At 37.2% G+C, this 14,203-nt stretch overlaps 1 protein-coding gene and 1 pseudogene across 1 annotated transcript; one reads left to right on the forward strand and one right to left on the reverse strand.

Annotated features, from left to right (window-relative positions):
* The first annotated feature begins 2,900 nt into the window (after positions 1-2,900).
* On the forward strand, positions 2,901-9,107 carry LOC110887655. The gene is made up of 7 exons (XM_035979921.1): positions 2,901-3,467; positions 3,662-4,645; positions 4,994-5,266; positions 5,364-5,397; positions 7,634-7,730; positions 8,582-8,651; positions 8,886-9,107. The coding sequence occupies exons 1-7, from the start codon at positions 2,901-2,903 to the stop codon at positions 9,105-9,107; spliced, it is 2,247 nt and encodes a 748-aa protein (XP_035835814.1).
* A 189-nt stretch (positions 9,108-9,296) lies between these two features.
* LOC110889380 lies at positions 9,297-10,070 on the reverse strand (annotated as a pseudogene).
* Positions 10,071-14,203: the final 4,133 nt, after the last annotated feature.

Genomic DNA, 14,203 nt, shown 5'->3' on the forward strand with positions numbered 1-14,203 from the left:
AAACAGATGTTTGATTGCAAGTCTCTCCCCTTGAAAGTGGTTTTAACATCTGCTGACCTCCTATCTGCTGATCATGCAAACTGCTGACCTACAACTGCTGATCAAGTTAAGGTCTGACTGAAGAACTAAAGCTCCGCTGCTCAATCTACTGATGGTTCAAGCACTACTAATCATGACAAGTACTGCTGGGTTCACAACAGTGGAAGGATGCAGCAGCAGTTTATATTTGCTTTATGTATTGAAATGTAATATCAGTAGTTAGCATAGCAGTGTGTGTATAGATCAGAGGTTAGAGTTTGTTAGGAGGTTAGATGTCACTTTCATGGTGACGTCAGCTTAGATGCTCAGTGGTTTGCAAGTTCCTATAAATAGAACAGTACTCTATACTGTTCTGCTAGCTCTTTCACCATCTTCTTTCCGCACGAACAAACACTGAGCTCGGGCTGAGGGGGAGTTTGCATATCATACACACATTGTAATCAGAGTTTGAAAATAAATTTAATCATTTGATTCAGTGTTGAAAATGTATGATTGAAAGCATTTCTTCTGTTTGATTGTGAACCGTTTGCTTCCATTTAAATTCCGCTGCACTACTCTTTCATTTGTTCATCTAAATTCAAACACAAATCACAATCAATCCAAACTCAGATCCTAACAGAAATCGTTGAATACGCTGTATGGGTATTTTTTGGGTGACCTAGTGGCATATCCTGTGGTTGAATATTTCGTCAGGAACAATTGGAAAAGATATGGATTACAAAAGTCCATGATGAATGCTAACGGATTTTTCTTCTTTAAGTTTACGGATCAGAAAGGTATGCGTGATGCTCTCTCTTCAGGTCCTTGGATTATACGCTCACAACCTTTGTTCCTTCATGAATGGTCGCCTACTATTAAACTTGAGAAACAGGAGGTAACGAAAGTTCAAGTCTGGGTGAAAATACATGAGGTCCCTATTACGGTTTATACGGAGGATGGTCTTAGTATGATTGCTACGGCCATTGGGGAACCTAAGCTTCTTGATTCTTACACGTCTTCAATATGCATGGACTTGTGGGGGCGCAGTAGCTATGCAAGAGCTCTTATTGAAATATCTGTGGATAAGGATTTTAAAGAGGAAATAACCTTGGCGATTCCTGAGGTGGAAGGTGATGGTTTTATTAAGGAAACCATGTATGTGGAGTACGAATGGAGCCCGCTTAGATGTTCGTCGTGTTGTGTCTTTGGGCATACAAATGATTCATGTCCAAAGATGCCGAGAAAACCAGTTGTTAATGTTAAGCATGACCGTATGCTAGGTAATCAAGGAAGTCGGAAAGGGAAAGAAATTCCTAGAGTTGATGAGGAGGGATTTATGGGCGTCCAGAGTAAGAAAATTGCAAGGAAAGGAGGTATTCAGGTGAACAAGCAGAAACCAAAGTTTGAGTATAGACCAATTATTACAAAACGTAAAGATGATTCAAAAGGGAAGCCGATTTCATCTAACTTCCTTTCTAGTAAGCCTTTTGAGGTTTTGAATGAGGTTCATATCGAGAAAGGCCAAAGTAGTAATGGGGGAAGTGGTGGTCGAGAGGACTCTGATGATGAAGAGGTGGTTGAAGTTTATAATGAAATGGATATTTTCTCATGGAAGGGACTCAAAAGTCTTCTAAAGGAGCAAGCACTCCTTCAACCGGGGTTCCCAATGGTTAGTATTGCAGCATGGAATATAAGGGGGTTGAATCGCCCGCTTAAACAAAAGGAGGTTCGCCAAATTCTAAAGGATAGTAATCTTTCTTTTTGTGCTATTTTAGAGTCTCATGTTGATGTTGATACTCTTGCGAAAGTATGTAATTCTGTTTTTCGTCGTTGGTCTTGGATCTCGAATGGGAGTTGCTGTGATAAAGGAACGAGAATTATTGCTGGGTGGAATTCGGATATTTTTGATGTTATTGTGATGGCTCAAACCTCTCAAGTTATGCATCTTCAAATTATCTTTAAGCTTGATAAGAAGGTTTTATTTTGTTCAGTTGTGTATGCAGCGAATTATTATGTCAACCGAAGAGATTTATGGCATCAATTATCTTTACATAAAGCTCTAGTTGGTGATAAGCCTTGGGTAATCATGGGTGACTTTAATTCGGCTCTCAACTTAGAGGATCATTCTATGGGAACTTCCTCTATTTCGATTGGCATGAGAGAATTTCAAGAATGTGTTTCGGATATTGAGGTGTTCGATATTAATCGGTCAGGTTGTCACTTTACGTGGAATCAAAAGCCAAAAAATGGTGTTGGTGTGCTAAAGAAAATTGATAGAGTCATGGGTAACACTTCGTTTGTCTCTGAATTTCCAAACTCGATTGCTTTGTTTCATCCTTACAGACTTTCAGATCATTGCCCGTGTATGCTAAATATTCCCACCCTGGGAAAATTGAAGCCTAGATCGTTTAAATTTACTAATTTCTTAGTTTTTAAGCCGGGTTTTACGGAGATTGTAAAGCGTGTGTGGGATACTCAAATTGATGGTGTCCTTCAGTTTTGAGTGGTGAAAAACCTCAGGTTGTTAAAGTCGCCTCTTCGGGGTTTATTGTTTCAACAAGGGAATTTGCACAAGAAAGTTGAAAACATTCATCGGGATTTGGATGCGATTCAACTTGAAATTGATATCAACCCAATGAATGCGGATCTTCAAACCCATAAAGCTAAACTCACAGCTGATCTTCAGGTCACTTGTTTAGATGAGGAACGGTTTCTGAAACAGAAATGAAAGGTGGATTGGTTACGTGCCGGTGATGCTAATACAAAGTTTTTCCATGCTTCGCTGAAAAGTAGGAATCACATGACACGTATTGAGGTTATTTCGAACTCTCATGGAGTTTTATTTCAGGGAGAAGAGGTTTCAAAGGCTCTAGTCCATCATTATGAGAATCATATGGTTGCCGTCATTAATTTGCATCCTACTCATCATCTTTTTGCTAGATGCTAATCATATGGTTCGCCTGGTTACTAGTGAAGAGGTTAAGTTGGCTATGTTTTCCATTGGCAATGATAAAGCTCCGGGCCCTGATGGATACACGGCTGCATTTTACAAGCATGCGTGGCAGATTATTGGCCAAGAGGTGTCGAGTGGCATCATTGATTTTTGCAGGTCTGGTAAGTTTCTTAGGGAGCTCAACAACACGTTAATTGTTCTTATTCCGAAGAAGCCTACTCCGTCGACTGTCACGGATTATCGTCCTATAGCATGTTGTAATGTTTTTTACAAGTGCATTAGTAAAATTATTGCGGACCGTATAAAGAATTACCTGAATCAGATTGTCAGTATTAACCAGTCCGCATTCGTTCCAGGAAGGAAAATTTCAGATAACATCTTGCTTACGCAAGAATTGATGCATAATTATCACATGAATAATGGTCCTCCGAGATGTGCTTTTAAAGTTAATATCCAGAAAGCTTATGATACAGTTGACTGGAGATTTCTCAAGCAGGTCCTTATTGGTCTCGGCTTTCATTCGAAAATGGTAGATTGGATTATGACATGTGTTTCCACTCCTACCTATTCGATTTGTGTTAATGGGGAAGTTCATGGATATTTCAAGGGGAAACGTGTCCTAAGACAGGGTGACCCTTTATCCCCATATTTATTCACGCTTGTTAAATTTTGACATGCATTTTGCAACAGGCTTCTCAGTTGGATTCTTCGTTTGGATTTCACAACAAGTGTGAAAAGCAAAATATTATCAATCTCTGTTTTGCAGACGACTTGTTTTTATTTGCTCGGGGTGATGTTCGGTCAGCTCAATGTATCATGGAGTCGCTTACTCGATTCTCTAGCATGTCCGGCTTGGTCCCTAGCATCCAGAAAAGCACAACTTTCTTTTGTAATGTCTCATCTCATGTGAAAGATGCTATTTTGGATATCATGCCATTTAAGGAGGGTCTGTTACCGGTCAAATACTTAGGGGTACCCCTTATTTCATCGAGGCTTCATGTAAAAGATTGTAGTGTTCTTCTTGAACGGTTGGATCAAAGGATTATGAATTGGAAAAACAAACTTTTATCCTTCGCGGGCAGACTTCAACTAATTATATCGGTCTTGTCGTCTATGCACGTTTACTGGGCTTCGGCTTCTATTTTACCCACTCAGATTTTAAATGACCTGGAGGTGAGAATGAGGAACTTCTTATGGTCTCAGGAGGGTTCTTTTCATAGAGGGAAAGCCAAAGTTTCGTGGAAAGCTATTTGTGTGCCTAAATATGAAGGTGGTCTTGGTATTCGTCGGGTCGGAGATGTAAACAAGGCCCTCATGGTTTCTCATATATGGAGTATTCTTAAGAAGAGAGATTCTCTGTGGGTGCAATGGATTTACTCGTATCGTCTTAAAGGCCGGAGCTTCTGGGTTTGCAAGGATATTACAAATTGCAGCTGGAGTTGGAGGAAAATCCTTCAACTGCAGCCGCTGGTTAAGGAGCATATCTGGACTTCTTTGGGCGCTGGTAATACTATTTCAGCCTGGTATGACAATTGGTGCCATCTTGGTCCTCTTTCAAGTTTATTATTTCCTCGGGTTATTACTAGTGTAGGGTTTCGGTTGGATGCAATGGTTTCGGATGTATATAGAGATGATTCTTGGGCATGGCAGGCTACTTGGAGGGATTTATTTCCGGTACTTAATCAGCTGGATCATCTTCGTCCGGATCAAAACTAGCTAGATCGGTTGCTTTGGAAGGATGGCGATCATATGCTTGATCACTCGTCTTATACGGTTTGGAACACGCTACGGATTAGAGAGCAGGAAGTTAATTGGGCAACAATTGTTTGGTTTCCTCAATGTATTCATAGGCACACTTTTTTGGTGTGGCTGATTATGTGACAGAAACTTTTGACGCAAGATAAAATCTTAAAGTGGGAATTAGCTAGGAGGAAGAACATGAATATTATGTGTTGTCTCTTATGCTATGCGGATGTCGATTCTCATAACCATCTCTTCTTTGAATGTAAATTCTCTTCTCAGGTATGGAACTTGGTCCGAGTTAAGGTTGATAGGGATAATGCAGAGCCTAAATGGGCTTCGATTGTCAATTGGTTGATGGCGAGAAGTCAGTCAAAGACGACAGCTAACTATGTGACTCGTGTGTTTGTAGGTGCGACAGCTTACATTATTTGGCAAGAGCGCAATGCTAGACTCTTTAAAAATCAAACACGTCCACCGGATTCCATATGTAACATAATCCTAAAGACAGTTCGATACAAATTGATGGGAGTGAAATTCAAACCTTGTGCGAATGTAAGGCGTTTGCTTGGGAAATGGGAGATTGATGAAGACGCTATGAAGGACGATGGGGGCTTATTAACTCATTTTGTGTCTTTTGTTTTGTTTCTAGATGTTAGTCTACTCGTTGTCTTTTGTTTTTGATGGTATGTTCTTGGTTTATGCTATTGAGGCATGTCTCTTGAGTGAACTAGTGAGGATGTCCCCTCTCTACTTGTTTTATGCGTTTGTGAATATATAAAATCACCGGGGTAACCCTTTACCCAAAAAAAGAAAACTCATTTTCAACAACAGCAAGTCCATTTTCAGCATTTAACTTGAAGTTTAGGGTCTTTTTTGTAACATTTGCAATATTGTATGATGGTTTTTGGGCACCCCTAGTATTCCAAAACCTTGTGCCAACATGTACGGTCCAGATTGAAGCTCAATTATCGAGGAACGATCCTAACAGTTCTTAAAACTCTATATAAACCCACTTGATCTTCATTCATTCCTCACATTTGCTCTCAAATTCTTCTCGAAGTTGAAGCTCTCACCTTGTGAAGCTTCATACCTCAGAATTTTGAGATCAAATCTTCATAGCTTGGACCTTTTGTGCCGTTTGATTTCCGTGATCCCTGTAGCTTTGCTTGGTTGTTATTCAAGACTTCTAAGCATCCTCAAGTGAGTACATAGTCCCCTCTTATACGTTTTCAAATGTTTTGGGGTGATACACATGTGCCTACTTGTTACTTTCATGTTTTTATATCATATGCTTGCTATGTTCGTTAGTACACATATAGTACATGATTTCTTCCATGTTTTTGCTATGTATGTTTTATTGGCATGCTAGCACATTGATTTACATTGCATTTCTGTTGCATATGGTCACTCAGCATATGGACACATTGATTTACATTTCTACTTTTTATGTTCATTTAGCATATTAAAGTACATTATTTTCATAAAACATGCTTACATTTGGTATGACATTTGGTTTGTTTAAATGGGACAAAAATACATTCATTAACATTGATCGCGCCGCTTGGTAGTAAGTAATGGTACCATAGGAATTGACAACTCCCGTTCCTGAAATCTTAGGTTTGTTTGGGTGGAAGGAATGACTGAATCCAATATTCATAATTTAGATAAACCTTTAATTTCGTTTAAGGGTCTGTTGCCACAGTCGCAAGGCTTGAATATATGCATTTTAACATTACCGCATAGATGTTTGTATCAGTAAAGCATGCATGGATTTTACAAAACATAACTTTTGATTTATTCAATTACCTTGTTTTGTGCATTTTTACATATGGTTTAAGTAGTCACTTTTTACTTGCCATACATGAGATTTGTTTACACATTACATGATTTACATTTGACAGTAGACATGATTTACGCATAAACATTTGACAGTTTTTTTTAAAAAGACATTGTTGGTGGTTTGTTTGGGTAAGTGATTTAAGTAACGAGGCGTGTGTAATATGATAAAAGCATGGTGGATACGCCGCTGGTACTTCCTATATATAAGTGCTTTTATGATATTACATATCGTAACATTATTTAAACCATTTCAAGTTAGACATATTACATTTTACACATATATTATATCTTCATGAAACATTGTTTTACAAACAACATATTTTATACAAACTCATTTTACTTGGTCATTTATTTATCTGTGCATCTTTCTTTTATATCATCTGATTTTTTTATCACTGTTTGTGTGATTTATAAAAGAAAACATTTTACAAGGTTCACGACTAACTTTTGACAAACATTTTCTTAAAACTTACAAGTCATGAATCCTATTTTAATAAAACCTATGTATCTCAGAGGCATTTTTATGCTGAGGTACCTATTTTCACATGTGTTTTCAGGAGATGATGCGTAGGATTGATCAAGATACACTTAGGCGGATTTGGGCCTTAGTGACAATAAAAGATGCAAGACTAGTTATTTATGTTATGTTTCTTTGTTTTTAAGATGTTATAACTTCTCTTATTCAATAAAACAAAATTTCATTTTCCATGTGTTATGAAACAATGATTCTGTTACAACACTCCCCGACGATTCTGCCGCGATTTGTTGTTTTACGCAGTCGGGGTGTGACATGAAATCTTTCCCTCTCATTTACAATCTAGGTTTTCATTTTCAAATTCTCTACCTAGGTCAAATATCAGATTCTTAGTTTTTAAGTTTCTCGAAGAACCCTAATTGATCTGGTTTTGTTTTCATGGAGATTTGATTTGCTGAAAGATCAAGACCACGATCAGTTACGCCCCTGGTATAGTTTTTTATTTATTTTCAAGTTCATGTATGATGCTTTTGAGTTCATGTTGTTGTCGTTGTTGCTTCCAAGGTTTTAATCTTAATATCCAGTTTCGTTTTTTGGTGTTTTAGATGATGAAGAAGACGAAGATGACATTGATGGTGAGTTATGTATCAGAGATTCAGAGCAAGCCCTAACCCTAGATTTCAATATTGTCATCCAAGCAAGGTTCTGCACAATTGTTCTTCTCCATGGTTTTTGTTTACATGAATTTTGAAATTTTACTAAGGTTAGTATGTTATGTCTCTGTTATAATTTGACTTATAAAAAAAATAAATAAATAAATAAAGATCTTGCTGCAAAGGTGGAAAAGTGAAGCCACTGAAGCAAACAAAGGCTGAAAAGAAAGAATACAACGATGTATTGTTCATAACCCTGATGGGTTACTTCTAATGTATTTTTTTATTCATATTTATGTTCTCGATTGAAACAATTTTCTCGATTGAAACCAGATCTGTGGCGCGATGGTGGAGCTTTTCAAGGGTGGGGTAGATTGATGAGGTTTTCGTTCGTGCGCAACTCATGCTTGATTTCAGGCAACTAGGGTTTCGTAAGTGGAGATTTTGACGATCTAGGGCTTAAACAAGCTTTATTTCATGTATACTTGAGTTCATCATTTTTTCTAGATTCTCCTATGATTTTGATGTTCATTATCGTTTATCTGTTACATATTTGTACAGGTATGATGCCAAGTTATGAATTAATCATCAATTAGGATAAAGAAGTAGAACTTCTTATGCCAAACAAGGAATTATACGAGGAAAAAGAGCACTTATCACAGGTGGAACTTTCACTGTGTCCTTGTTAATAATATTTTTATGAATTGTATGTCATATTGTCATGAGTTTTAGTGTTTGACTGCTTACGCCTATGTACAGGGTACATAAAAGTTCTGCTGAACTGTTACGCCTTTGGTGAACTGCTTATGCCTACAGGTTTTTTTATTTGTTATCTCCCATAGTACTATATTTATGTAATCTATTTTATAATCATATATGAATTTTTTATCATCTTAACAGGCGTAGCTTTGTTTTCCCATCGTTTCTTGCTTTAGATATTGCAAGCCATTGGTTGCCAATGTACAGGTCTGTACACATCATTTTCATTTCTTTATGTCATCTGATTGTGAGATGGGGCTCAAGTCTTCATCAGCTGTGCAAATTGTGTTCTTGAACAATTTCGACTTATATATACATATACAAGTTTAGGCTCAAGTACATTTGAGCTAAGCGAGCGAGCTAATCTTAATCACAGTTGGTAAATGTTTGTTAGTGGAATCTAGCATAACCTTAAGCCTGTTCCTGTTTGATGTTATTATTTTAGGTAGCAACTTTAATGGGAGTATCCGTGAATTGGGGATTCACAAGAAGGAAAGGAGTCGGGTGGAAATCGGTTGGTGTTATTTCAAAGGATTCTACTTGGGCTCCAAGCGCGCGATACATCAAACTTCTTCAACGAAAAGATCAGCAAAAAGATGCAGTAAGGTTGCAAGTTACTTTAACTAATAATAACTTTTCACATTTAAGATCATGTTTCTTTAAGTAGATAACATATAACAAACACACAGATCTGTTTCTATATAGGCTGCGTGAGGTACTTTACATTCAAGAAGGTTAATCATCACACGATGAAGAGATGCCTTTCATACTTAAGAAGGTAAATTATCATACCTAATCTGTCGAGCCAACAGAGCTTTAGCTGGCTGATACAGAGCCACCGCACCTCGTGTAAGACTCAAATACTTCCTAATATCACCTTCCGCTTTTCATCGCTTCTCGCCAACAAATGAAATCTCGCCATCATTTTCGCACACTCTAAAACTTGTATCTCACTAAACCCGGTATGCACTTCGAACGTCTTGTGCACACGGGGCTCTTGTTCATCGTAGCGCGTGCAGTATACACCGCTACAGTTGTAAACATCAACAGAGAGAATTTGATGATCCCGTAATGCATCATTCCCAATTTAGCGTAAAAATAAACCATATTCTCCATCTGCAAACATTAAAATCAGTATCATTTCACAATGAACTAATAGAATTTCATCGCGAATTTTTATAATAAACACTTACGGTGATCTCCGGTGAGGTGACGCTCGCTTTAATGAACCTGGTGAGAAACACAAACGGAGTCGGGACGGTTAAGTTCCACTTCAATCTACCCAATATCCTCTTCTCCATAACCAACACATGTTAATGTTCGTAAGCACGGTCAGAAATGTGGACGAAACCGTTTACTTCTGGGGCCCAAATCTCCTCGTACTTTGAGGCAATAAGCATTGCACTCATGCCTACACACTGTAACTCTCTTCTAGAAACGGTTTTGGAAGCCAAGAATCGATCAACTATGTTGATTGTTAGGAACAGTGTTTCGTTAGAGAGCTCGAATTTGTTGTGAACTTCGATCAGTCAGTCGATTAAGATCGCCCTCATCTTTTCGTTGATTTCGGGTTGTGAGTTCATGTAATCATGAACTTTGTTGTCATTCTGCAACAATCCCATATCAAGAAATAAACAATAAATTAACAAAAAAAAGTGACTATTTTGACAAAACAAATCAAGAAAATTCAATAAAACAGTAAACTAACCCAAATTTGTGACCTTTTTGACAACCTACATCAAGAAAACAGTAAATTAATCCAACTTTGTGACTTTTTAACAACCCACATCAAGATACTTAATACAACATCAAGAAATTCAAGAAAACTGTAAATTAACCCGAATTTATGATGGCGGGATTTCATTTGTTGGCGCGAAGCGATGAAAAGCGGAAGGTGATATATAGGAAGAAATGCCAACAATCAGTTCGCTACAACAGCCAACAGAGCTTTAGCTGGCTGATACAGAGCCACCACACCTCGTGTAACACTCGAATACTTCCTATATAATACTTCCTATATATCACCTTCCGCTTTTCATCGCTTCGCACCAACAAATGAAATCCCGCCATCATTTTCGCACACTCCAAAACTTGCATCTCACTGAAACCGGTATACACTTCGAGCGTCTCGTGCCACACGGGGCTCTTGTTCATCGTAGCGCGTGCAGCATACATGATTGGAGACTCTCATTTCAAAACACAGAGGTAGATTGCTTTGGGTTTAACCTTCTCTTTAGAGGTGGCAAGGCGGACGGGTTGGGTAACATGATAAAAGGAGCCTTGGCGAGTATAATTATAAACACCTTTTCTCCAACTTCTATGATTGTAATTAATAATTAGTGTGTTAATCGTGGTAACCAAAAACATATTAATAGAATAAAATAATTCAAGTGGTTGTATACACTACATATTGATTTTAAGGACTTTCAGCCTGTTTGATTTTATCTTCTCATGTTCCTGTTTTAGTTCTTTTTTACCTGACCTGGTTGTCAAGGAAACTTACAGGATTAGCAGAGTTCCCTGATGCCATTCAGTTACTGAAACTAGTTGGTGTTGCTATGACGGTATTTATTATTTATAAAGACTATATTCATTGTTTCATTTGTCAGTCAGCAGGTTAAGTAGTTTTCGTTTATCAGGATAAATTAGCAGATGTTCGTAAAGCAGCAGAGGCGTGCTTTGGGGATATTGTTTGTGGACCAGAAATGGTGTGTAAAAGAGCTTACTTTTAAATTTTAATATTCATATGTTTTATTTTTGCATAATCGTTTTGAACCAATTTTCTCATCCACTGTAGGTCATGAAGAATGTAAGAGATATTCAAGGTCCCGCGTTGGCAATTGTGCTTGAACGATTGAAGACACATGGTGCATTTCCAGAAGTGCATGAGAACACAAGAACAATCCCAGCTAGATAAACATCGAAAACAGGTTCAAATATTGGCAAACCAAACGGTCATGCATCAAGGCATGGAAGCACATATCAAGCGCGTATAGGCTTAATGACAGCTGGCTCTTGTGGACTCCCACAGTTCCGGATGTGAATGTTTATGTGGGGTGCTAGGCCCAATGAGGTGATCTTTTAAACCTATCAGGTTCTTGTTTTTGTAGTTCAACAATTCAACCTTTTAATGTTAGTTTTCTATTGCAAAAACTACCACAATACCCGTTACCCACACTGGTGAGAAGTGTAGGATGTATATTGGGAGTGCCCTGCTACTAAATATAGTTACTATGAGGTAATCAATCTTTCCTGGTGCGGGTCAAGACTGTTTTGGTCGAGTTAGGTTACACTTGAGATGGGACAGGTTATAGATTACAAAGCTTAGTGCCAATAAGTGCTACATGTAGTTTTCTGAATCTTGACTGTTATGGCATTCACCAAATGCCATATTGCTGTTATCATCCTGAACCGATCCATCTGCACAGCTTTAAACATTTGACCAGACACCTATTACTTAGTTTGACCTGATATCTATTACATAATTTGTTGTTGGTGCATTTGTAGATAACTCCATTAAACTTGGTTCTGGTCTATATGTATTTAAAGTAAGCGATTAGCTTTGTCATCACATTGGTTCTTTATGCCCACCATCTGGTGAATGACCTCGCTTCTTACAAATGTACGTTTACGACGCTAGGCATGAGATTCTACTCATACTTATTTGTATTTTATTTTTGAGAAAACTGACCTTCCATTTTGGATGTTGTGACAACTGGCACCAAACCGGTAATTTCCATACACATTAATTACTATTTAATGACTGCAGTTATGTGCTTAAATGTCAACATTGTCTGATGACTTACTATACAAGTGAATTCATGCACGTTTTATACTACAAGAATTACTTTATGTATTAATGAACAGCGGTGCGTCTAAAATACTAGTAAACTCACCGGTAAGACACATTGTGTCAACAAATCTGCAGAAAGCAGTCAGACAATAGAATTGGAGCCTAGGTGTAGGTCCAACGACAAGAATTCATTAAAACCCAAGAGTACATACAAGGGTTTATATATAGACTTTCCGGAAGCCAAAATGCACACTAAAAAGCACCCGAAGCGCACTTTAAGTGCAGAATTCTACAGAATTCAGCTATAATCAGCTTTATAACCTCAAAATATTATGCAGAATTCATGTTTTATCATCCAGAATACTTCCCTAAGTGTTGGGAATTAAAAGCGTCACAAAAGGATACTTAAAGGACACTAAACGGTGCAATTTAGCACTGTAACGAACCGGTATCTAACCGAACAACCGGAAACTACCCGGAACATCAAAATATTACTAGAAGCATTGTTTTAATATTTTTGAACTAGTTATGGTCCCCGAACGCCGTAACACCCCTTATAATGTAACAACACATTAAAACCCTAACCAAGACACTTGAAACTTAACTTATTATTGTAACTAGGGATTAAAAGTTACACATTATCCCCCCCCCCCTCCCATTCTTGTCTACGGTTACAAGGGGTGGCCCCCACCAAATATTTGCCAAATCCTACTAAATCCCATTTGATATTATTTTGATATTACTTGGATTTGTTTTGATTTTTTAAGATATGGTGAGATCTCTTTAGATATGTTAGATCTTGCATAGATTTCTTTGGATATTCTTTAGATTTCTCTTGAATATTATAAGTACAAAAGATCTTACAATATCCCTCATGATCTTGCTTGGTAAGATCACATAAGATATGGTAAGATCACATAAGATACGGAAGATCTTGAGTGCACTATAAACATAACCACTCACTTCATTTTCTTCACAACACAACGACCTCTCCCTTGCCTCCCCACTCACGGCCTCCATCCACCATCATACTACCACCATTTTCATTCAAGCTTCATCCATTCCAAGCTTCACTCAAGGTATAAGGTGCAAGATTAGAAGGTTTAGTGCTTGAAGAACTTGAAGGACCTCTCTTGTGTGCTATTATCCACTTCATATTCTCCATTGTTCTTCCCTAGCTTTAAACTAGTTGTAAGATTCTTGAACACCCTTGTTTACTTCATATTTTTAGTGGTTAAAAGATGATACATATTGTTAAGCATAAGAACACTAAAGAATATGAAAATAAATCCTTAAGATAAGCATAAAAAAATATAAGAATACATGTTGAACATGTTGATTTGCTTTTGGTTGATTGATTATTAGTGTTAGTGATGTTAGACATCATATGGAAACTACTAGATTGTGATTAAACACATGATCTAGTAAGTTAAAGTGGTGATCTTGTGTTAGACATCATATGGAAACTACTTTATGTCTTCATGAACTTGAATGAAGAAAGTGATTGTCATATGTAAAATATGATTTTTAGTAGAACTTGATTCTTACTTAAATGTACACTATTTTTGGCGAAGAAATAAGTGTAAGAACACTTTATTTACAAGAAGAGTTCAAAAGAATAATTTTTGTAAAAAGTGATTACAAGTTGTAAACACTTAGTTTCCTTAAGAATGAGATTTTTAAAGGAATAAACATACTTTAAGGGTAACAAAACCTACTAAATAACATGGTAAGTTACTACAAGTTCTTAAGAAACTTCAAGTTCATGATGTAGCGAAATTACTTGATTTTGACACTCGGAAAGTGTTGAATAAGTTGATGATTGTTGTGTTGATTTTAAAAGAAAATAAACACATGTTTTGAAAACATGGGAAACCTCCATTTTTATGGGAAACTATGCCAAAATTTCTATAAATTTTGACACTTAGAAAAATATAAGTTTTTGAGAAATTTATTCCCTAAAAATGTGT

The sequence above is a fragment of the Helianthus annuus genome, chromosome 11, assembly GCF_002127325.2.
Source record: "Helianthus annuus cultivar XRQ/B chromosome 11, HanXRQr2.0-SUNRISE, whole genome shotgun sequence".
Taxonomy (NCBI): domain Eukaryota; kingdom Viridiplantae; phylum Streptophyta; class Magnoliopsida; order Asterales; family Asteraceae; genus Helianthus; species Helianthus annuus.